This window comes from Pezoporus flaviventris, unplaced genomic scaffold (assembly GCF_033815535.1).
Source record: "Pezoporus flaviventris isolate CSIRO_AGI_PZ_B2104156 unplaced genomic scaffold, CSIRO_AGI_Pfla_v1 ptg000016l, whole genome shotgun sequence".
Lineage (NCBI taxonomy): Eukaryota > Metazoa > Chordata > Aves > Psittaciformes > Psittacidae > Pezoporus > Pezoporus flaviventris.
The window spans coordinates 4,519,285-4,543,156 of NW_026892564.1; the positions used below are offsets into that span (position 1 = coordinate 4,519,285).

The 23,872-nt window shown below is 39.1% G+C and overlaps 2 protein-coding genes across 2 annotated transcripts in view; both read left to right on the forward strand.

The window, feature by feature from the left end:
- The first annotated feature begins 486 nt into the window (after positions 1-486).
- Positions 487-23,872, forward strand: part of LOC133269859 (uncharacterized protein C12orf50 homolog) — a 49,704-nt gene continuing 26,318 nt past the window's right edge. The window contains exons 1-6 of the mRNA XM_061454522.1: positions 487-517; positions 2,297-2,467; positions 3,329-3,406; positions 3,499-3,642; positions 4,457-4,534; positions 5,717-5,917. Of these exons, the coding sequence (XP_061310506.1) occupies positions 487-517; positions 2,297-2,467; positions 3,329-3,406; positions 3,499-3,642; positions 4,457-4,534; positions 5,717-5,917 (703 nt within the window). The remainder of the gene's footprint in view (positions 518-2,296; positions 2,468-3,328; positions 3,407-3,498; positions 3,643-4,456; positions 4,535-5,716; positions 5,918-23,872) is intronic.
- On the forward strand, positions 15,961-23,719 carry LOC133269920 (centrosomal protein of 290 kDa-like). The gene is made up of 8 exons (XM_061454657.1): positions 15,961-16,379; positions 16,713-16,835; positions 17,154-17,314; positions 19,937-20,078; positions 21,476-21,549; positions 21,703-21,806; positions 22,632-22,735; positions 22,931-23,719. Exons 1-8 carry the CDS (start codon positions 16,266-16,268, stop codon positions 23,117-23,119), a joined length of 1,011 nt encoding a protein of 336 aa, XP_061310641.1. The 5' UTR covers positions 15,961-16,265; the 3' UTR covers positions 23,120-23,719.

Genomic DNA, 23,872 nt, shown 5'->3' on the forward strand with positions numbered 1-23,872 from the left:
AACGTGGGGCACAGGGACTTGGGTTAAAAAAACACTCAAAGAATAAAGTTCATCTTTGTCTTCTCAAAGATTTGTTTCCAAGACCACAGGTTCTACGAGAAGAAGTTGGGTATTATTTAAGCACCACAAGATGGGTTTGTTTCAGTATACGTGAAAGGAATATGGGGTGGGAGAGTAGGAGCCTCTTGGAGATGCTCTGATTTTCCATACTTTGATGAAACGAGATCAAGAAAGATGCTCAAGCTGGACAGGCCACATGCAACCATCATGCTGACGTCACCAACTGGAGGAGCCCTTGACAACCGCAAAACATTCTATGGAACCCAGACTACGGAACACTTGTTGAACATTCTCTACTGGCTAGCAGTTGCTGACGTCAGCTCAGCGAGCCTGCAGAAGGCACCATCTCCTTTGCACACTAGAGTGTGATGGAGGTGAAAATGGACACGAATGGGACAGAATGCTATTTCCAGTTTTATTCCCCCTATGCACAGGTACGTGACGAGAAGAGCTAAAGGTAATCTAAACTATATACAATTTCAACTGGGCGCAGGCAATCAGAGAACACAGAGGTTAGAAATCACACCTATAGACCACTCATCACTTTCTTACTGAGTCAACATAATACTAATTCTGAACAAATAGACCACGTTTATAATTTCTTTTTGGAGCAACTTCCTGAATTACTGTAAAATCTCTTGTTTAAAACAAAGCTCTTCAGAAAGGGATTGTCCTCAAAAAAATTACTTAAATTCCACTGAGTGAAAATCAGGGTGGCCATATGGACACTTGGTTATTGTCCACATTTCATCACTGGGGGATGATTAATTGTCACTAATGGCTGGGAAATTGGCTTTGGCTCCAGACCCCAGAGATTCTCCAGGTATAGGCCAGTTCTCCTGACTACAGTCCAGACGTGGCCTCTTTTCTTTCTAAATGTCTGGCACTGGGTGAAGCCGACCTTCAAATACTCTAATATTTTAAAGCGTGTCTTTGTTGCCTTTAAAAACTCACACACAAACTCACTGAGAAACAACAGGTCACCTGGCGTGTATAGCTCTCAGCCTGGATGCGGTTTGTATCCAGGATAGAAACATGAGTTTGCATTTGTCACTGTGACACTGTTATACATGGACTACTGCATCATCTTCCCCATTTATTAAAACCAAAATCTTTTAAAAGAGCAGAGTCACCTTTATGACAGCCACGGGGGTATGGGAAACCAGTGTGAATCTCCAGAAATTTGTTTTCTTCGGGTGCAGATTCTGTCAGTGTGGAAAACCTCTTGGATGCGGTACTGTGCGCCCACTATGAAAATGGAGATAGTTGCATCTGTTCAGTGGATTTAGAGATACGGAAATGCAGGTGGAAAGGAGCAAGTCCCTTCAAAACACATGTTTAAGTCTGAAAACAAAAGTGACTTTCTGCAGCCGAGCTGATGTTTCCAATGGGAACTGGAAAAAAAAAAAAAAGATTTTTTTCCAGATTTTTAAGTCCAAGTGTGACAGGTCTGTGCAAGGATTACAAGTTCCCAAATGTCTAGGCTTTTGTTTCTTGTCAGGAATCTTTGTGGGGTTTGTTTTTTACTTCTCATTTTCCCACAGACCCATGTACTCGTAATAGTAAGAGAGTAATTGTGTGAGATTTGCCACATGTACGGCAGATTTTATTCAAGATCTTTAAATGTTCTGAAATATCAGAATACACTCCCACCAAGTCTTACTTGTATGTGCACAGTAGTTACATCATGTACTGATCCATTAAGTCCATTTTTACTAGTTCATTTACAGTATCTGAAAACTGTTCCCTCCTGCAGCAGAAGTTAAAGAACATTGCCTGCTTGTGGGAAAGACAACCCTCAGGCTGTGTGAGGATCAGCTGTGCCTTCCATCACAGCAAACCTCGTTATATCAATGGACTTTTTCTGCCACCTACTAACAGTGAGTAAAAATATTTTCTCAACAGATTTTTCATTAGAATTCAGAAAATATCCTTCTACTCTTGTTCTATTGTATAATAAGGGCAAGAAACGTACCATGCCAAGACAGTCAGGCATGATCTGCTATAGCGAGATACTGAAGTCATGGAATGCTTTGGCATTGGAATGCTTTGGCATTGGAATGTTGTTGCAGGAATTTTGCCTATCATGTTACAAATTGTCATAGCTACCAGTGGTATGAAAGATGAAGTCATGAACGGTAGCTTAGATTGCTGAGATCCACAGAGCAGGAATGATTTTTCCTTGGGTATTTGGTAGATTATATCTCTCTAGTACCGATCCTGCTCTTTTCTGCAGATGCGCTATTGCCACAGGCTGACCAAGAAGTGATTCTGCCTCCAGCCCAGTGTCAAGGCTCACACACACGTCCAGGGAATATTGTAATACCAATTCACTCTCCACTGATTATAAACCTCAACGATGAAGAGGATGATGAAGAAGATGATGAAGAGGACGATGAAGAGAACTGTAAGCAAGTTTTTTCTATCCTTTACAAGCAAGTAGAAGGTATTTTGTAAAACATTATAGTGTACTTCTCACTCAACTGATTCATTAGAATGAGCATTATTTGCATAAAAGAGTGGTTGACAAGTTGCTAAAAGAGTTTCCAGCAAATCTCCAAATTATCAGACCTGACAGTCACCAGCTGCGAGTGAGGCATCATTTTCTAATTCCTGTGAAATGCCCAGCTGTATGTTTCAACAGTGGTATAACTCACATTCCTCTTTCTCATTAACTAGACTTTAAAGGGTGATCCCCAATTCAGATAATTTGTGAATTCAACTTATATAATCTCCTCAACTGATTTCCTCAACTCCATAGGCAGTCTCATTACAAAACATTATTCTGACGTCTAGCAAACACAATGCATACCAAGCTCTTTCCTAGCTTACCTGAATGTGTATGTTTATGTACTTAGGTCCTTATGTTTTAAAACTTATTAAATGCGGTTGAACCATTCAGTGAATCTCATTTAGAGATGGCAGATCCATAGGGAAGAGATGAACTGCACATTCCCGGTGAGTGAAAGGAGAGAACAACCTGCTCTAAGGCGCACACTGCAGAAGTTAAAGTACTAATAATTTTAAGTCAACACATGTTATCTTCTTACAAGGCTTGTAACTGCAATTCCCTTGCCCTTGGAAGTACCTAATGTGAAGGAATGATTTCCCTGTCCGGAAGCAGAGGTTGTAATTGGGATGGAAATAAAAAGGAAAACTAAACGCCAAAAACCGTAACCAAGTGAAATTCATTATGTATTTGACTGTTAAGAATTGTTGAAGGTCTTTGTCTAGCTATCCCCTGATCTTTTAAAAATATTTCCCACAGATGTTACTGACTGTGTGCCTAAGACTGCTGAGGATATCGAAGAGGAAAGAGCAATAAAGGAAATATGCTATAAATCTGGTAAGTAGGAAAGGAGTTGTCACGCTTTTCTGAGCAGCCATGCTGCACACACAGTAATCTTTGGGGTATTTTTCCCTCTTGATAATGTTCAGGAGAGTTTTACGGGATTCAGCAGCCTGGCCAACGGCAGTCACCTAACCCTGTGTCACCGTCCCAGGAAACTGAGCTACGGCCCTCGGAAGCTACCCAGTGGGACTTGCAGAAAGCCAAGTACTTTTCATCGCCTCGGACAATGGGTACCACTTTTGGAATTACTCTTACAAGGAGAAACTAGGACACAGTTTGCCCCTCCTCTCCACTTTTTGAACTCAGGACAGTCCTAAGGCGTTTGCAAATATCATAAAAATACTTAGTTTTTCTTCTTATTTGTGTGTATGGGTATCACACAGGTGGTGACTACCTGCATCAATTGTCACTGTAAAAGGTGAAAATGGGCTGCATATTAACCCCAGGAGTACTTTCCTCGGGTACACAACATCAGTTTTTTGTGTAATTGTTCTTCAAAATCACAATTTATGTACTCTAACCATTCTAATGTTAAGAACTGGTTTCAATTTCTCTAGCAGGCTCTCTCTTGTAAACAGGGACAAGAGTCCCTATTTACACTCTGATAGGGCTATTTATTGCACCGTGAGGATGCCAAAGAACGGTAAAAAACAGCTTTCTCAGAGGCATTTTGAACTCTCTGCTGAACCTCTCTGGTGTCTAGAGGATGAGACGTAGTGGTATATTTCAAGAAAAGGACAGATATGTTTCCCCAAAGCTTTTTTTCAGCCAAGTTCTCTGAGGCTTTAGGTTCTGTGATAACAGGCACCTTGAAAATGCCATCAATTTAATGAGGCAGAATTCATACGTATCATACATGAAGAGTGAATCTAAAGGAATGATTTCCCTGTCCGCAAGAAGAGGTTGTAATTGGGAAGGAAATAAAAAGGAAAACTAAGAGCCAAAAAACGTAACCAAGTGAAATTCATTATGTATTTGACTGTTAAGAATTGTTGAAGGTCTTTGTCTAGCTATCTCCTAATCTTTTAAAACTATTTCCCACAGGTGTTTCTCACTGGGTGGATAAGACTGCTGAGGATATCAAAGAGGAAAGAGCAATAAAGGAAATATGCTATAAATCTGGTAAGTACGAAAGGAGTTGTCACGCTTTTCTGAGCAGCCATGCTGCACACACAGTAAACTTAGGGGTATTTTTCCCTCTTGATAATGTTCAGGTGAGTTTTACGGGATTCAGCAGCCTGACCAACAGCAGTCACCTAACCCTGTGTCACCGTCTCAGGAAAATGAGCTACGGCTCTTTTGATTTTTCTTCACAATCTAGATTTATGTAGTGTAGTTTGAAGCATCCTAAGATTCTTTTCACTGTATAGTATTGACTGACCAATTTTGCAGTCCTAAATTATTCCACAGAATTTGGCAGATTCTTGGTTTTCTCCTTTCTACATTTAAAATGCATCTTGTTAGAATAGTTTCGATGATTTTTTTCTGGCACATGTTTATATATGTTTAGAGTACAGATGAGAGAAACAGTAAGAAATATCTGGGTTTAAGGCACATCCTTATTTTTCATAAGATACATTCTGAGGAAAGCATAGACAGATTTACCCAAAGCATTTCTTTAATTGAGTTCTCCGAGGCATTAAGTTCTGTGATGACAGGCAGCTTGAAAATACCATCAATTTGGTCAGGTAGGATTCATAACTACCATTCATGGGAAGTGGGAAGCTGAAGAACAAGCAGGTAACTTGGAGCTGGTTCTTTCCTTTGGAGCCAGTGCCTTCTTTACTCTGTGTACAACGGTATTTTCTTGGAGGGCATGAGTGTTATAGCTCAGGTAGTGGAGTTACTCCAGGCAGGATCCAAAGAACAGCCGAAAGAGAGAGAAGAATATAAAAAGGGAGTTGGAAGGCAACTGCACTGAACTCATGACAAGCTCCCAGAGGTGGGAGGAAGCGAATGGCAGTGCCCTTCCCAGTGCTTAAACACCAGCAGCTGAAACATTGTTTCTGGTGCTTTCACAGGTGAAAGCAATACAATTCCTGCAGAATTGAGCAACACAAGTAGAGGAGGAGGAGGGAGTACGGGAAGGAGAGTACCAAAAGCGAGTATTTCCAGAACTGGTTGCAGATCCTTTGAAAATGGAGGTAAGATACTTGAGCGTGGAGTCCTTACGGCTAAACATTACCTCATGAATGACATAACTGTCTATATTTGGACTGGGCTATCCACAAATAAAATGTTTTTTGATTTTAGTCTTGTCTTCCGGCATGACGTCAACATTATTATTTGTTTTTTCCCTTTTAGGAAGCCACACTGCCAGTCCCAAAGTACAGCCCAGTTACCAAACAAATGGTCAAAGTAAAGATGGTGAAACTTCTTCTCTTCCACGTGACAGAGAAACCGGGAGAAAGCCTAACTTCTGTTCTTCAGAACCACGAAGATCAGCATATGTAGTCTACCGTTCTGTCACTGTCACCCAAGAACCAAAGTTCACTGGACCTAGAGGTGAGTTCCTGCTTCAAACGGAGGATTCTTAAAATGCCTCTAATACACCTGCCTGTATTGCGCTACAGTCGATTGTGTCCCTGCAGGTAGAATATGAAGATTTATGGTTAAAGATGGGAAAGAGTAAATTTGATCCAGTGTAACTTTCACAAGTAGGTTGCAGCAGTACACACACAAAGAAATGTAAAGATTTTATGATTGTTTTCATAATTTAGGCTTATGTTTCATCTTCAATAAAAATGTCCTTGGATTTTAATCAAGCTGCTTTTCTTGAATTACATGCAGTGTAAATTTCTGCAATTTATTATTGTTTCTTCACATTATTTCTGTTGGACAGAGCAGTGAGGACATTCTTCCTGCCATTCGTGCAGGATGATATTTTCCATCAACTTCTCTCCGTCTTGCAAATATGCCACTATCCTCCTGATAGAACATACTGTGTCATAAATTTGACAGGATCTGACAGGTGGGATTCCGAGCCCTGTGTCTTCCTGTTTGGATATCTAATTTGGATGTAATCATAATTGTACATCTTTTGCTTTAATTTTCTAATAGAGCTTCACATAATCAAGTACATAATTTGAAGTTTATGTGCCTTTCTCCCTGCCCTGTCCATGATAACTCTGGAAAACTGCTTGTTTCATCTGTCACTTCATAAAAATTAGTAATAAAGTATTTCAATAACCCTAAGTTAAAAAGTCATTTCCTCTAAGCAGTTTTGATCACCTATCTTAAACCATGTTGAATCTCCATCTCGAGGTGCCTCCAGGTCTTTCCAATGAAGGGAACTTCTTTCATATGGAGAAGATCAATGAGGTTAAGGGGAATGAATTCCCATATCAGTACTCTGTCCCAGGGACTAATAGTTGTGGGGTTTTTCTTTTTGCTTTTAATGTTTGCTTTGATAAAATGTGGACAGATGGGTGCAGAAATTACAGAGAGTTCATTCTTAATGTGAAGACTACATCTTATCAAGCTTCCAGGTTAAAAAAGGATACAGTATGTCTAAAACAAGGTGATCAGCATTATTCTCATAACAACAACCGTTACCATTTTGGTTACTGGGTTGTTTTTTTTTCAGCAGTTCCCGAGCCATCTGTTCGAAAATGCTCCAAAGGAAAGAATGAACCTGGCGAGAATAGGGGATTTGTGACGCAAACAGGAAACTGTGGTAATACTGCAGTGTTGGGTGTAAACTGAATATTTCAGGTTTAGTATGGAAAAAATAATGTGAATTAATGCACTTAGTCTGGAACTAAGAGAAAACGAGGGTACTTAAACATAACATTGCCTTGCATCTAAGTGCATTCACAAGCAGGGATAAAACAGGAGGACTGATTTATGGATTAGTTTCCTCTAAAAGCAACTGATACCTTTTGGAAGATTTTGGGTACAGGAACACGCACTTAGTTAGAGTCCCTGACAACCATGGCAGAGGGTCCTGGGTTCAGCTGTAGCAGTCAGTTTTTCTTAGTATCTGGTGCAGTGCTGTGTTTTTTACTGTCAGCATGGGAACAACATTCATATCACTGATGTTTTTAGTGCTTGCTAAGTAGTGTTTGCTCTGACCAAGGACTTTCTGAGTCTCATGCTCTGCCAGGGAGGAAGGAAAGCTGGGAGGAAGCAGAGACAGGACACCTGACCCAAACTAGCCAAAGGAGTATTCAATACCACAGTACGTCGTGCCTAGTGTGTAAACTGGGGGGAGTTACCCAGAAGGCCCAGATTGTTGCTCGGGTCAGGTTGGGTATCAGTTGTCACATGGTGAGCAGTAGTAGTTTTGTGTTATACCTTAGTTACTGGACTGTTCTTACCTCAGCCCATGGGAGTTCCACTTTTTCGATTCTCCTCCTCATCCCTCCGGGAGCTGGGGGAGGAGAAGTGAGCTAGCGGCTGTGTGGTTCTGAGTTACCGGCTGGACTTAAACCACGCCTCGCTTGGGAGGTCCTCAGAGCCTCATGGACAGCCTGCAAGATTACAAAAACTCGTTGAAAAGAGAACTAGAGAGAGAGAGAGTCTGTACTTAATCCTAGCTTCTATTTTAGAGGTGCTACAGGACTCACCTGATGCATTCACGGGTACTTCAGATAACATAGTATTTGTAATAATGTAGTATCTGATTCGCCTAAGAAAGTCTTCCCAGAAAGTGCATCTCATATGAGGAAACCATGTCTATGCTCTTCCTACAGACAAATACACTTCAGGATCCTATAATGCACCAACTCCGAGGAAGAGAAATCGAGAAGAGAACCGAAAAGGAAAACGATGTGAAGACAGGAGGGGGATGAATAAAGTACTTGAATTCACAAGAAAAATCTGAATTGAAATAAGGAAATTCTCAAATGGAAAAACCAAAGATGATAATATTGCAAATTCAGATAATAAGATGCAGGAAGTACATGTGATTTGTCAAAACTGTTCAGAAACTTTGAAAGTGTGCCCTGAATTGTCACGTATAAAGTTAATAAATATATTCAAGAAGTTTAATCTGTTACAAAAGTTTGTTCCGTGAATTGATTTTTGCAAAGCTTTTTAATGCATCATTAGTCTTGTGAATAAAAGCAATTAGTTTTACTTAGCAATTGCAGAGGACTTAATGTTAATCGCAACAATACTGCATTCCAGAAAGTAGCTGTTTTGGTGAGAAACCCAGATTCTTAGATGGTTTGTTTAGTGGTTTGGCTGATGTTTTGGGGCTCAGTCAGAGTTTAATCTTGAGATTTTGCCATTTTAGCAGAGCAGCAGAACTGTGGACATCATTGTAGTACATGATGCCTTGCAGCAATATTTTATATTTGTATATATAAATATATAAATATTTTATATTTACATTTTAAAATGACGAGGAATGAAATTAATTTCTCTATGATGCCTGTGCAAACTCCACTCTTCTCACTGATTTATTAGCAGCACCTTGGCAAACACAGGGCCTACAGTCAGGATTGCTGAAGTGTAGCTTAGCAGCCTTTAGCAGGTACGCTTGTTGTCGTGGTTTAAACCCAGTCAGCCACACAGTCTCGCTCACGTCCCCCTTCCTCCCCCCACTCCCGGAGGCATGGGGAGCAGAATCGAAAGAATGTAACTCCCACGGGCTGAGATAAGAACAGTCCAGTAACTAAGGTATATATGAGCCACAAAGGTTCATATGTGCTCAAGCCATACTCATGAAATGCTGAGAGACTCCACTTGGGGGGAGCTGCCAGATCCAAGCACAGTGCTGTCAGATCCAAGCTCCTTGAGCACTGGAAATTTTGAGTTTTAAATTCTTGGCTGCCCCTAGAGTGGCTTTGCCCTGGAGTTTTGAACATAAATAGTCCCTTCTCTTTTGTCTAGGGGGCTCATGACACAGATGTGTCACAGAAAGTTGAGATCGCAGTCAGCCAGCTTGGAGAAAATGAGGCATGTTTCTAATGGGAGAAGAGTTCTTGACAGGCAGAAACCTTGACTGTGATTCCCTTGAAATAATTTTTTAAAATGATACATTCCCACAAAAACCTTTTGTTTTGACACATTCACAATTTCTACTGGAACGAAGCAGTTAGAAAATAACCAGCTCTCCCTAAGTTCCATTTAGTGAATGTTTTATTCATGGCACCCTAAATAGTACCTCTCAAAACTGAAATGTCCCAGTCATTTCATTCTCCACGTAATCAATGTTTTCCCAAGCCTCTCTTCATTTTGGTTGCCTGTCTCTAAGCTTTTTGCCACATCCTTTTTTGAAGAAGTAATCAGCACAGAACAGTGATTCAGAGGAATCTCTCTCGTTGATTTATATGATGCTGTTCACTTCCAGGATCATTTTCAACATCGCTCTGTCTGCATCCTAACATTCTGTTTGCTCTTTTGATTGATGCCATGTATTGAGCAAAGACTGTTACTGAGTTGTTCACAGAAGTATTCAAGTCCTTTTTTCCCCTCTGTGGTTGCAGGTAATTTAGAGCCCTGTAAGGTAATGTAAGGTGCATTAGTAGGTCAGATTATTCTTCCCAGTGTCTGTCACTCTCTTTTACTTCTGAGCCCTGTAAAACAGGCAGGAAGTGGTTCTGCAATCAGGCTTACCCTGAAGGATCACAGCTTGAAATTTGGCCTGGGACTCTGTGAGCACACTGCACCAGCAGCCATCTGGGAGAGGAGTGGAAGAAATGTCTTCCCCACAGAGAACTGTCCTCCTCATCACCAAGTGTGCACCCCCCTTCCTCTCACACACTCGAGTTGCAAGTTACTAGAGGAGCACATACTAAGAGGAAGGCCCCATTTCCGTAGTTTTCTCAAAGAACTGTGCTTCAGAAGCCTAGAGTTTACCGCAGACTGCATGTTGTATGAAGAAATATTTCCTACTGGGTTCAGCAGTAGCAGTCATTTTTTGTGAGGCTCATGCTCTGCCAGGGAGGAGGGGAAGCCGGGAGGAAGCAGAGACAGGACACCTGACCCAAACTGACCAAAGAGGTATTCCATACCACAGCACGTCATGCCCAGGATGTAACTGGGAGTTACCCAGAAGGGCTGGGACGGCGGGGTTGGAGGAGGTATCGGTCAGTGCTTGGTCGGGCTGGGGTGGGGGGGGCAAGTTATCAGTCGGCTGTGCTGAGGTGTTGTGTTCTCTTCCCTTGTTATTTTCTCTTATCATTGTTGTCGTTGGTGGTAGCGGTGATTTGTGTTGTGCATTAGTTACTAAACTGTTCTTATCTCAACCTGTGGGAGTTGCGTTCTTTTCGATTCTCCTCTCTGTTCCACCGGGAGCAGGGGGAGGGAAAGAAGGGGGGGAGCGAGTGAACGAGTTGCCTGACTGGGCTTAAACCACCGACACTCGTATTACTTTAAAAACCATTTGATACATAACTGGTCAGCGTTATGGTTTAGGATGAGAACTGGCAAGACGAGTTTAGCAGCAACTAAAACCATCGGTGTTATCAGCGCTGTTCCCAGGCTGAAAGTCAAAAACACAGCACTGCACCAGCTACTAAGAAAGAGAAAAATGACTGCTACTGCTGAGCCAAGGACACTTGTTAACGAAGCGTAAGAAGTGGCGGCATCCTGCTCAGCCTCTCTGCTGTGCTGGGAGGGAGCGCACAAGCATTGCTTATTTTGCATAGGTTCTTTTGTAGCTTAATGGAATTTAACTGCAGAAGTGTGACAGTGATTGGGTAAATGGCACCTTCCTTGTAAGGTGACACTTCCCTTACCTTTAGGTAAGACAGTGCTTTTCTGCTCCCCTGTTTCTCCTTTCTCACCTGCTCCCAGGATTTTCACTTACAAATGCAGAACAGTTGCAATACTCCCCGGGGCATCAGAGAGGACAGTTGGTTTGGTCCACATCTTAAGAGGAGAGTTTTCTTTGCAGCGTGAGCTGTGAATTAGACAAAGGTAAACTCTAGGTAGGGTAAAAGGCTGCGGCAGTTTACAGTCACTGTCCAAGGCATGATTTGGGGTGTGGAGGTACCCTACAGTCTTGTTTAGGCTAATGGGAAAGAAGTGAGGTCTCAGTGTAACTGCACAAAAACTGTGGGGAGTGAGAAGTGATAAAGATTTAACCTAATTTCTGGAATAAAAAACTGAGGTAGCTATGATAATCAAGATAACTAAAGGGCCAGGTGTGGGACGGGTTGAGACAAAGCATGAACCACAGAAGTTATTTAGGAAATGTTGGAGGCAAAATAGCTGGGGAAGACTCATTGTGGGGGAAGAAATTCACTGGATAACTCAAATGATACACTACCTGACCCTTTGACAACTTCTGCTTCATACAGTCCCCAAGCATGAATAGACACTTGGGCTCCCAGGTAGATAGAGTGAAAATGCCTCTTGGAAAGTTCTCATGAGCAGCTGGATGGGATGCTGGTCAGACACTACATATAATAAAAGCAGCAGAGCTTTTGAACCTGTTACAGAAGCTGGACGTACCTCCTCTTTCTTAGTACTCTGAATTGCCTTTTGTATTTAGCTTTCCGTCTGTAAGGACTGGGGGCATCCTTCTCTCTGCATACTTATTGTAGGGTAGATTGCAGGTACACATCAGTGACCTCTGATTATCAACCCAAATTCCTGTCTACCTAGTGTCACCTGTTTGCACCCAGGGGTTTATTAACATGTTTAGATTATGTTCTAACCGCTCTGGTTATAATACTGGACGTATTAATATTGAATATAATATTGTTATGATATTGTCATAATTATCTTGACTAATGTTTGAGACTTGCTACTCTAACAGAGTTTATGAAACTTAAGTTTGATCAAATAGGGAGGAAAAACATTGAAAACGGGAAGAGGGAAAAGTCTAACATAAAACCAAGAAGAAAATAATTGAAAATATGTGCACGACTGAGGTGTACAAGACAAGTACTAACAAGTGAGGGAGTTGAAGGAGAACAAGTCAAGAGGATGAGGAAAAATCACTTTGTGAATTTGATGTGAATAGGTGTTATTTTGCGGCCTTTCAGTTTGGACGGGATGCTTACAACTACAGCTTATAGCCTGCAAGTGGCTTTTATATGTTAGAAAGTTTAAAGTCAGCAAAGCAAAACAAACAAACCAACCAAACAGATGAACAACCTGAGGTTTTCAAAGAGCTTTTCCTGGAAATGCGTCTTGAGATTGAGGACTTCTGTGGGTTCTTTGATACGTAATATCAACTCAGTACTTACTGTAACTTGGGAACAGGAAGCAGAATTAAGCAAAGGAGGTTGGTTTGATTCAGTTTGCTTTTTCCCCTTGAAGCTGGCCACCTACTTTATAACAGCATTTATGGGAATTTGATATTTTGTTACGCTCTTGTTCTTCTTTTGTTCTACAAGTTTCTTGGCGGTCAAAACATTATTTTGCACAAGATGGAAGTAAAAATAGAAAAAATATGATGCTGATGTAGCCATTTCTTTTTGGAGCTGGTTTCTTTCTGAAAGAAGATTAAAAACTAGAACAAATCATAGAATGTAGCTATAAAATAAAACAGAAGGTATTGTGGATTGATACTTCTGGATCTTCAAATTAAAATAAATACCGCCATAGTAATTGTTTCATTTGAGCTGCTAAGTGGTGATCGAAGTCTTACTCTTTCTTTCTGTCCTCTGCCCTTGATACTCTGTACTGAAGTAGAGAAAACAGTGCTGTTGTACCTTATCCAACTTTTTATGAATGTCTGCTGTCACCATTGTATCGGTGCTTAATAAATAAGAACTCATTTTCATTTTGCCAAAAGAAAACAGTTCAGCAACAATCAAACATTTATTTCGTGGCCAGCCTTCTCTGGCCTTGCCTGATCTTCTCCTCTGAGATGCTGCTATATCTTTGATAAGGGTAAACTCTTAGGTCTTGCAAGATTCTGCCTTTTGAGATCTCAAAGGCAATCATTGTAATTATATTACTTTCTGTCTGGCTTTCACTCTAGAAATAAATCACTCATGAGATGAATGCTGTTATATAAGCTCAACTTCAGAGTTAAGTTTAAGAGAATTAAGACTTCAATTTTCGTTGCATGATATCCACTTCAGCCAAAAGAATGTGCTGGAAATGGAACCATTAGCTTCCAAGTAGGAAGCTTGTATTTAAACTGTCACAAAATACAGAGCGTGAGAAAATAGACATGTAAATCTGACAGAATTAAGAAAGAAAAACCCTAGTTAGTGAACAGTTAATTAACACAATACAACCTCTTTGGTGAAATGTGGACAGATACAGCACAGGATTAATTCACGTTATACCAGGTAGGCACAGCCCATATACTCCTGTAAACCCGAAAATAACTCTACATCAGAGTGATCTTTTTTTTTCACAAAGAAATAGAAGCTCTGTGTGGGTTCTACCAGGAACTCCACTGTCAAATGCTTTTAAATGCAGCAGACCTCTTGGTTTGCTCTTTTCTCCTTCACTGGTGTCGCTGATGGTATAGGGTGGGCCACAGACTGTGGCTCTCCTGAAAAATAAAAGTCAGATCCATTCTATACTACTGCTATAGTTAAGACCAGGATTGATTTTTTTTTCTATCCAACTGCTTTAGTTTAGTTTAGTTTAGTCTACTAGACTATTATTGCTGCTGCTTCTCCCTCCTAATAAATAACCAGAATAAATCTATGCCAGTTATCACAGCTAATTGCATTTGCTTCTTAACTAAACAGGGTGGACTACAGCATAAGATCTAAATTATAAATGTCTATTTATTAACACCTTGCAATTTTTGCATGAAGGAACGTAGATAAATTCCAAATGCTAGGTGCAAATTCAACTTACTAAGGTATAATGGAATGTGAGAGAGAAATGCTTTTGCCTTCTTTTGCAAGCGAAGAAATAATATATAATTGCATACCTTAGTAACAGGGTATGCTTTGACAATGAAGAGATTTTTGGCAACTGAATAAAGTGACAGTGACAAATAGACTCAACTGCTCAGGCTAAAATAAATGTCTGGACTTCCATATGTCTGCACCTCACTGCAGGATCACGTACTTGTTACCAGCCACTTTTTGTTCCCCCACTTATTTTAATCCTCTTGGTTACTGACTGTGGTACTGATTGGAGGTGTTTATAGGCTGGGATAGATATACTACACTGTTTCTAACAGATTCTTTATTCCTTGCTGAGAATGTCTGATGTGTCAGGTTTGTTATGTATGATCTATGTGAGTAATACCTGCCTTATCAGAAGTGTGATAGCTCATGCTATTGGCTGCCTGAAAAAAAATGCAAGCACACAAAAACACGCAAGGGAAGTTATACCCTAGTGTTTTGCTTTACTTGAGCTGGAACATCGGATTTTGATGTCTTTGTAGGTCAGCTGATGATAATGTCTATGACTGGTGGACTTTGGCAAAGAGAGGAAGGAAAGTCAAACCAAAGAGAAAGAGGCTTTTCCAAATACCTTATCACGAAAATGTGGTTTTGTTTCCTAAACTGAAAGAAGAATGGAAGGAAAGAGTGACAAATACAGCTTTCAAATTCAGGTCTTTGTAGCATACATTTCAAAACTGTAAAAGAAGATTTCACATCATTTATACAGAAAACTCCTACTTTTTGCATACAGTTAAAAAGACTCTTCATGATTATCCTGCCTTTGCAGGACAACTGTCAGAACTACGGTTTAGGTAATATTGTCTAATTTAAATGAATTTCTTAGGCTTTTTTTCATAATTGGAAATGGTCAGCATTGACATTCCAGTTGAAACAATTTTCTTTCAGAAGACATGTGGAGGTTTCTTCAGTCTTTTGGGGGAGAGGGGAGGTCTGGGGTTTCAGTTTTATTTTGGGTTTTTTTACAGTTGAACTTAATCCGCTAGAGTATTACTAATTTGCTCCCATAAAATGGTACTTTAGAAACCTTTAATGTGTTTTTTATAAGATTCAAAAAATCAGGTTATTTTCTAACAGCAACTGCAAGCTCACTTGCTTTGAAGTGTTATTAATACCTGAACTGTTTATCATTGATACAGTGATTTTTCTATGGGTCTAGTTCTGGATCATTAAAGTTGTGAAAAGCTTTGCTGGTAACTCCAGTGAGCATCAGAAAATCCATGCTACTTCATACTTACAGTATTTGTCTCATTTGTAACAAGACAGTATAGGATCAAAACATATTTGATTCGTATTCTATAAATTTTAAAGCTCTCAGCTTCTTACTGTGTTTCCACCTCCCACAGCATTTGAAGTCTTTACAGCTTGTGCTAATCTGGATTTGTAAAGTAATTATTAAAAGACTTTGATATTTATAAAAACACAAGAAAACAACCCCATCCCCAAACCCCAAAACTTACAGTTTCTGTGTTCTACATTTAGAAGTTGAAATATTCAGCAGCCTAGCATATGCGGAGAAATAAGGGATATGTATTTTTTAAATATTTATCACTCTGCAAGGAGAATATATGCCTTGGGAAAAGGGAGATTTACTTATGCTTTAAAATGTAGTTATTCCTGTCACTTTCATCCAGCAGAAGTTTATTTTCCTTCAGACAGTATTAGCATTCAAGCAGTTGCATGGTCTGTTGGATGAGGGAACTGCTGTACAAGAAAGCTAAAAAATAAAGTAGTACTTTGATTTATTTTGCCGATGTTTCAGTCTAGTTCATAAAGCACAGCAGATTTCGAGACTAACTGCAGCTTTCTTGAGTAACACAGAAAATGAAGGAATTGCTGTCTTGACTTTGAGGAGCTAAGTATGCAAGAAACTTCAGGGCTCAACTCACACCAAAATATAACTTTTTTTAATAAACAGACATTGCAGCGGGGAAATAAGTGATAAAATAACATTTGGAGTATCTCAGAATGTTAAGATGAACTGTTAACTTCCTTTGACTTTTTTTCTTTCCTCTCTATAGGCTGGTAGAAGCGGAAAGACAGTTGCAGAATTGGAAAAAACAATTGGTTTGATGAAAAAGGTTGTAGAGAGAGTCCAAAGAGAAAATGAGGATCTGAAAAAAACTCCAGCTGTGGTTTCTAATGAGAAATTACTTGGTCTTGAACAGGAAAATGAGAAGCTAAAGGTACCGATATCTTTCCAGCAACTATATTCAGATAGCCGGTTAGCGTGCAAGTTAGTAGGAAAATGAAACGGCAAGCCTGTTATTGGTATCGACTGGCAGAAAAGTGGTTTAAGAATACCAAATATGAAGGCTGTAGAATAGAAAAGCAGAACTTCATTGTACTGCATGTTTTATGTAATGGCACTCTGTGCCTTAAGGATATATTTAAATACATGATTAAATGTTATGTTCATTGTGCTAGGTAGCTGTCACTATGCCATGCTTTAAAAATGGAGATCTGATATTTTCTACTAAGCAATGCATATGTATTTTAAGAAACTGTTTGATATTTAGTCTGAAATGGAAAAGATGAAACTTCAGGTGGGGGACCAGCTGAGTATGCGTCATGACTCTAAAACCAAAGGAATGGAAAAAGTCATTACTGAAAACGAGAGGCTGCGTAAAGAACTGAAAAAGGTATGGTCATTGTAATGCATCCCTTGATTTCCATTAGTTACTGGTCGTGGTAAGTGTATTTATATATATTTTTAATGGTTGATATGGATTGGACACTTTTTCTAAGAACTGCTATTGCTATGATAGAATTTTGAATTATACGTGGAGGGGAGACATCCAGGGAGCAGCCAAAGACAGAATTTGGAAGTTATAGCAGTAGTGATCTTGTAGGTAGTTTTCCTCTAAATCAGCACTGACCCTATCCCACCCTCACTTCAGATAATCCTGAGCTTCGTTAGGTTAAGTATTCCGTAAACTTTTGTTTTTATTGAACAATAGGAAGCTGACAATGGAGAGAAGCTACGAATAGCAAAGAATAACTTGGAGGTATTAAATGAGAAGTTAACAGGGCAGCTGGAGGAAACCATTAAGAGGCTAAATCTGGCTGAGAGCCAAATTGATGGAGCTGACAGCAAAACCTGGAAGCCCATTGTAACAAGGTAGGAATTGAGAATGAAGTAAGGAAGATAATTTCTCTTTAAATATTAGCAAACAAATTAGGCTTGAATTTTCATAATTTCTTTCTTCTTTTGAAGATAGTTTAGTATCATCAGTATTTTATTTTCTGATTATATATCAATATGTAGAATCAGTATAAAGGTCCAGCAGAGATCTGGTGTCCTTAAATACTGGCCTGTCAGCTGCTTCTACAGAGTAGCCAGTGACTTATCTCCCTTCTTCAGATTAGCTGTAGGCTTGTGGATAGTTTTGGTAAAGGAAGTATTTTGTGTTCCTTGCTGGTTAAATGTATTGTATTTGTGCTTTGTGGAATGTCAGCGTTTTTGCTGAGCTTAGAAATTTTCCAGTACCTTACCGCATGGATCATAATCTAAAACAAAAACTGTAAGTCAGGAACCTGCTTTTCCCAGCTTGGCTGGATTTGAATCTAGGTTTTAACCATGTCAATGTGCAGAGGTTGTGTTAGGAAACACACTGGATTTCTATATTCCTTGGGGCATATAGTCATAGCTGATGCTCCCTGGTGTGTGTGTTCTGAAGGCTAATTGCAGTCAGCCAGCTGGTTCTGTTATCTGTAGAAGAAGGGAGAAAAACTGACAGACTGGCACTGGATTGTCTTTTTCAATATATTATTTGAAGCGTGTAAACCACCATTTCCAGATTTTTAGATAAAACTCAGACTTTGAGATCAGAACCAAAAATCATGTTCTGTTTGGTAGTAAATGTCTGTAACTCTTTACCAGTAAGTTATCTGCACATTACCTATCAGTTGTTTTAAAGTAATGATTTTGGCAAACAGTCACCCCCAGACCATTCCTGTTAACACCCCTTTCAGTCATGAGCTGCAAAGAAAGATGCTAGTTACATGTCCCGCTAGAGTGATATAAAGACTGACAGAAGATACATTCACATGAAATACACGTGTGTGGATTCATCAAAGTAGAAGAGGAATGAGAATTTTACTCCTCTTGAGGCAAGAATTTTTAACTGGATATTATCTCATTTACTGATGTAACTCAGAAAAGGACACGAAAACAAAACAATGCATGTGCCATTAAAATAAATAAATAGCCTGTGTCCTGCCTAAGGATGGAAGGGAGCAAATCCGGGGAAGAAGTACTTAGTCATGGATGATCTCAGGATGACATTAAGATGACATGTTGCAAAAAGTACTATTTAATAGTTGTAAACAGAAGTGGAAGATATCTACAAAACCAGAACCTCTGACAGCCACATTATTAGGGCAGAAAATCAGCTGGACAGGAGAAGCCTGTCTGATTTCATCCTAGGTCGTAACAGTGTTGAACAATCTTTCTGCTGATGCCCAGCCTTGTACTCCCACAAGATCCCTTTCAGATTTAGTGTGTCTCTGCCATACTGCTGAGCCATTTTACTTCACTGAGACTTCAGAAAGCTGTCCTTTTTTTTTTCTTCCTTCCTAACCTTCCCCCTAACCATGTAGTGAGGTAAAATGTCCCTACGCAAGGTCAGTGACAGCCATATTTAGCATACGGAAGGAAAGCAAAACCGGCTGCCAGCCACTGGAGGAGGAAGACAGGAACATGCAGTGAAGATGGTAGGCCCTTAGTAACTAGTGTGTCAGCTCAGTGGTTTGAACATAGTTTTTCTTCTAGCTCTCCACCTGTTCAAAAACATTTCTACTTAGTTCTGTTAAGCTGACATAGATACACAGTTGTAGACAGGTAGGTAGGTATAAAATATATGGTTATGCTTAATTGTGCTTGTCTATTTCAAGTGGTGTGAATAAACTTTTATTTGCGTTTACTTTAAGATGATTTTAAAGTAAGTGACTGAGGTTAAGACATTACTAACCTAAAGGAGCTCACCAGGTCACTTCAACATGCAGTCCACCCCACCAGCAAATCTTCCAAAGTATGGATGTCATAGTAGAAGGTGTCTGAAGGGCAGACAGGGGGATCATCCAAGTGATCCTTTGGAAGGCTCTTCAGCTGGTAGCAAGACGTAGATCACAGTGGTATCTGAAAGCCCGCTTCAGACAGGAGATTGGACCTTGTGATCTCCAGAGGTACCTTCCAGCCAACATTTCAATGATTCTACAAAAAACCTTTTTGTAGCCTTCTATGGCTCAAATCGAAACAGAATCCTCTTCCAACTACTGTTACTCCAGGGTAAACAGAAGTTCTTGCAGAATGTTTTTGTCTTTGGAAACTTCATCTTCTGTATCTATATTAGCCCTTTCTCAGTACATTAATTTATTTCAATCAATCAAAGATATGACACTGAAGTAAGACCCAACCCATGTGCATGCTGTATCAATAACAGATGTGCATGTTTTTAGCAGGAGGTAGTTTAGGGTTCACGTGTAATAGAGTAAAAAGATCTCAGTCCCCCTTTAATAAAGTACAGACACTAAGTAAGATCCACAAAGGTGTAACGCTTGCAAAAGCCTTTACTCTAAGATTAAAAATGCATTTTTCTTTCAGCTCACTTATTTTTAAGACCAATGCCCCAAACGTAGAGTGTATTTTATGGCATTTAATCTCCCACAGATATTTTAGTCTCTATTTCTACAAAAGTATTAGCTTCTGCTCTTATCTTTCTCTAAATAAAAATACTACCAGGATGCACAAAACGAAGATAAAGGAAATGGAAATGCATATTGCTAAAAAAACCCAAAGCATTACTGACCTTAAACGGCTGCTGCAGGAAGCAACAGAACGTGAACAGAATGCTGATAAAAACTTACAAGATCTAAAAGAACAAGTGAGTAAAATTTAGCCAGATGACTCTGAGAATAAATTCCTTAATATTTATTTCTTTCTAATATCTATATGGGCAGAGTTTGGTTTGTTATTTTTCTCTGATCCATGCTTTTATGGGTTTTTTCAGCCCTGGTTGCTGTACCTGTACATTTACATGTTTTAGCCATTAATGAGGTTTACTACAGATTATCAACATATACTTCTGACTTGCAGTCTCAGGGGAATTTTTTTTTTCTGTAGTATTCTTCCATGTGTTTGTTGTTGGTTTGTTTGGTTTTTTTTTTTAATGATAGCTTTCATTGATCACATGTAGGTACAGATGCTTCAAATAAAATCTTTCTAGCTTGTTCCACTGCAGGAGTGAGTTTGCTGGAGGAACTTACCTCTTCCAGGTCTTTTTTGGGGGACTGATTAACTCTGCCACCATAAAGGGCATGGATCTTCATGCCTATTACCAATATGGCCTCTGAATATGCAGTCCCTAATAAGTCATACAAACATTATTTCACACATGGAAGAGTTGATAAATTTTAAACTCCGGCACCTTTGAAAAGATGTATCAAATTTTGGCTTTTAAGTACTTTGCAGATGCAGCCCTAGGACTACCCACCTAGGTTAGCTTCCATCCTCTCATTTATTAATACGTGCAGGGTTTTGCTCCCCAGGCATCTTGTACTGGCCATTCTTGTTGTACTGAATCAAACACACAACTTCCACTATAGGAAGTCATATATTTCCTGTAGGCAACGAAAGCATTCAATAAATAGAACTTGGAATTGAGTGCTATAAAAAAAAAATTTTGTTAATTTGTGTTTGGTTTTCCTTTTCTAAAGTCAGATTATTAACAGGAAGTGTACAACAGCAGCAAAATTAACACAGAGAGAAAATTATTTCATTATGTGATGCTACTGTGGAGCAACACACTTCCCAGTTTGTTTTGTGTCTCAAATACTGATGAAGAGATGTGTCAAGGGTAGCTACATTAAAAAGAAACAAGAGATTGATGGTTGTTAAAAAAAAATAAACACAACCAAACAAATCCTTATCATTTTAGTTAATAATAGAACGAACGGCTATCACTGACCATAGCCTTAGGAGAGTTCATAAATTGTCACTTCATTCAAATATATAGTCTTGTATTTTTTGCTCGTATAGCCTCTGATTTTTTGCTCCTGCATCCTCTACTGAAAAGCACTTGAAGAGGCTACACCCCTCTGTAGGTAATTAGCTTTGTGAAAACTGTCAGTAGATGAACACTCTGATGATCTAGTACGTGGTTATGTCCTTAGTATTATTTTCATTCATTTTTCTAATTCGGTATCAAAGAGAACTCCATCTGAACTGTATTACCTCTGGATACTGTTTCAAGAGTAAAACTTTCTTAATTTTTCTTTTAAGATTGAGCTTCTCAAACAGTTTCCTGAAGGTACAAGGACAGAGCAAAGCCTTTTCAGGGAGCTTCAGCTTTTAAGGTAATGTACTCTTTAAATACCTAAATAAATAATTCAGCCAATATACATGAGAATAATCAGGAAACGGCCACCGCGATTTTTACTTATATATTTTATATTCTAAAATAGTTTAACAGTTTTTAAAAATTATTCTAAAAATGTTTTATATTCCAGATTAACTAATAACCGATTAGAGAAAGACAAAGCAGAACTAGCTCAGCAGGTGGAAGATTATAAGCACCACATGCACACATGTACAAGCGAAGTTTCTGCAGCTGGTAATCGTTTTCAATACTAAAATGATGATCCTCCTGTATTTGGGGCCTTAAGTAAAAATAGGTTAAAATGTATGTGCAAAATGGTAATAAACCTACAGAATTATGTGAATTATGTTAATTACAGAGTAGCGTAAACTGGAGCAAATTAAGGTCCTGGATTTTGGAGTTACTTTCACAAGGGGTTTATAGAGAAGTGTTAACTAATTGCGGAGATTTTTAAGATCTTACGAACAAGAGCTCGTAATATTTGTCAGATTTCCCTTTCCAAGAGGATGTATAGTTCATCGCTTTGCTTTATAAACCTCAAAAGACTTCTTGTGTCAGTCATTCACTGAAATCCTCCTGCTTATTACCCCTTCTGCCTTGGGTTGGAAGCTGCCATAGAATTCTATTCATCTCTTCCCAGATACCAGCTCTGCAAATAGTTTAAGACTCCCAAGGGAAAAGCAGAGCACTATAGAGCAGCACGTTGCCGTATGACTGGGAAAAGAAAAACTAACCCTTTCTGAAATTATGATTATAGTTAACAAGATCCTTACACTACGTTATTGCCAAATTTCCTGCATTTAACTCAGAGAAACTGAATGCAGGACTGGCAATGGGAGCACTGCATTCAGTTACAGGAGCCAGACACACCCACTTAATTTGTGTAAGAACTAAAGCCCAAGTGACTTGAATTTTTGGTGGTTGTTGATCCCCATTGGGTTTACACACTGTTACAAATTGTTCAGCTTTCAGGGGATGCAGAATTACTGTGACAAGATAACTCGTATCATTGTTTTTCATTACCTTAAATTTTGTAACAAATTACCATGACTTTTGCAGGACAGAATGAAATTTTACAGAAGGATAAAAGTGACAGGTTAATGGAAGCAGCTGACCTCCAGACACAGTTGAAAGCCTCTGAGCTGGAGAAACAGCAATTAAGGGTGAGTTGCAAAGATCATCCTGGGCAAGACAATGAGACAGTGGTTATCTAGGAGGAGTTGGTTAATATCTAAACTAATATCTAGTGTCTCTAGAGAACATGCTTATTATTATCTCATCATTTACCACTTAAGTTGTTGACATGTATTTCCCAAGTTCCGGATAAAGGTAGTGTATTCCTTCATTCTTTTTAACAGGAAGAAACAAAAGCGCTGAGAAGAGAACTAGAAAACTATGGCCCTTCCTTTTTTGAAGAAATTGAAGATCTGAAATATAACTACAGTGAAGAAGTTAAAAAAAATATTATCTTAGAAGAGAAACTAAAGCAGCTTTCTGAAGAGTTTGGCATTCAAGGGGATAGTCCAGGCAATGTTTCTGTTGATTAGGCTAGTGTTTAGTGTCCTCAGTATTAATACAGTAAATAAATTCGGGGGCAATTTCATAATATTTATTTTATCTGTTTTTTATCTCGGAATAATACAAGTCTATTGAAGTTACAATAGTTTGGCACATACCTAAGAGCACAGAATTGGATTAGTCGACAGATTATGGTCAGTATTTATATACACCAGTCAAAAATGAGTTTTACTTCTCCCAGCCCCTTTGCAATACTGTATCTTAATTTAGAACAGTAATTTGAGTTATACACAGGTGTTAAGCGAAGTTGAAACCTTGGACTTACCCTGTAAGTCAAGAAACTCTTAAAATGTACCAAGTCTGCCAAGTTCCAGACCAGTAAAAACGTGCAATTCGTTCTGCTGTCTCGCGCTATCATCCTTAACTGTGGACTCAGGGTCAGTGTGCTGACTACCTGCGCTTACATCCCTGACTGTTTTTACCTCAAATTTTAGAAAATCCAAGAACAAAGAATTGAAAATAAAGTTATAGTAGTATTTCAACCAATCTAATGGTGTTTTGGTATTTAAATAATTTTTCATTTTGTATATTTTATATAGCTGGATGTATACTTTTACAGCACAAATAAAGCCAACTCCAAACAATCGGGCGGTCTCACCTTTATTATTTATAGGTCATCTTTCTTAATATGCCCTTGATGAAGTTTCCTAATTGAGATGCAGTCTGGGTGTTATTGAGCCAAGTCATGTCTCAAATCACTGAGGACCTCTAAAACAGAAGTT

Bases quoted from the DNA above. Each gene is read 5' to 3' on its own strand.
- LOC133269920 (XM_061454657.1), top strand. From the start codon at position 16,266: ATGAAAAAGGTTGTAGAGAGAGTCCAAAGAGAAAATGAGGATCTGAAA. The intron at 17,315-19,936 runs GTAGGAATTGAG...AAATACTACCAG, and splicing joins TGGAAGCCCATTGTAACAAG to GATGCACAAAACGAAGATAA. The intron at 21,807-22,631 runs GTAATCGTTTTC...TGACTTTTGCAG, and splicing joins AAGCGAAGTTTCTGCAGCTG to GACAGAATGAAATTTTACAG.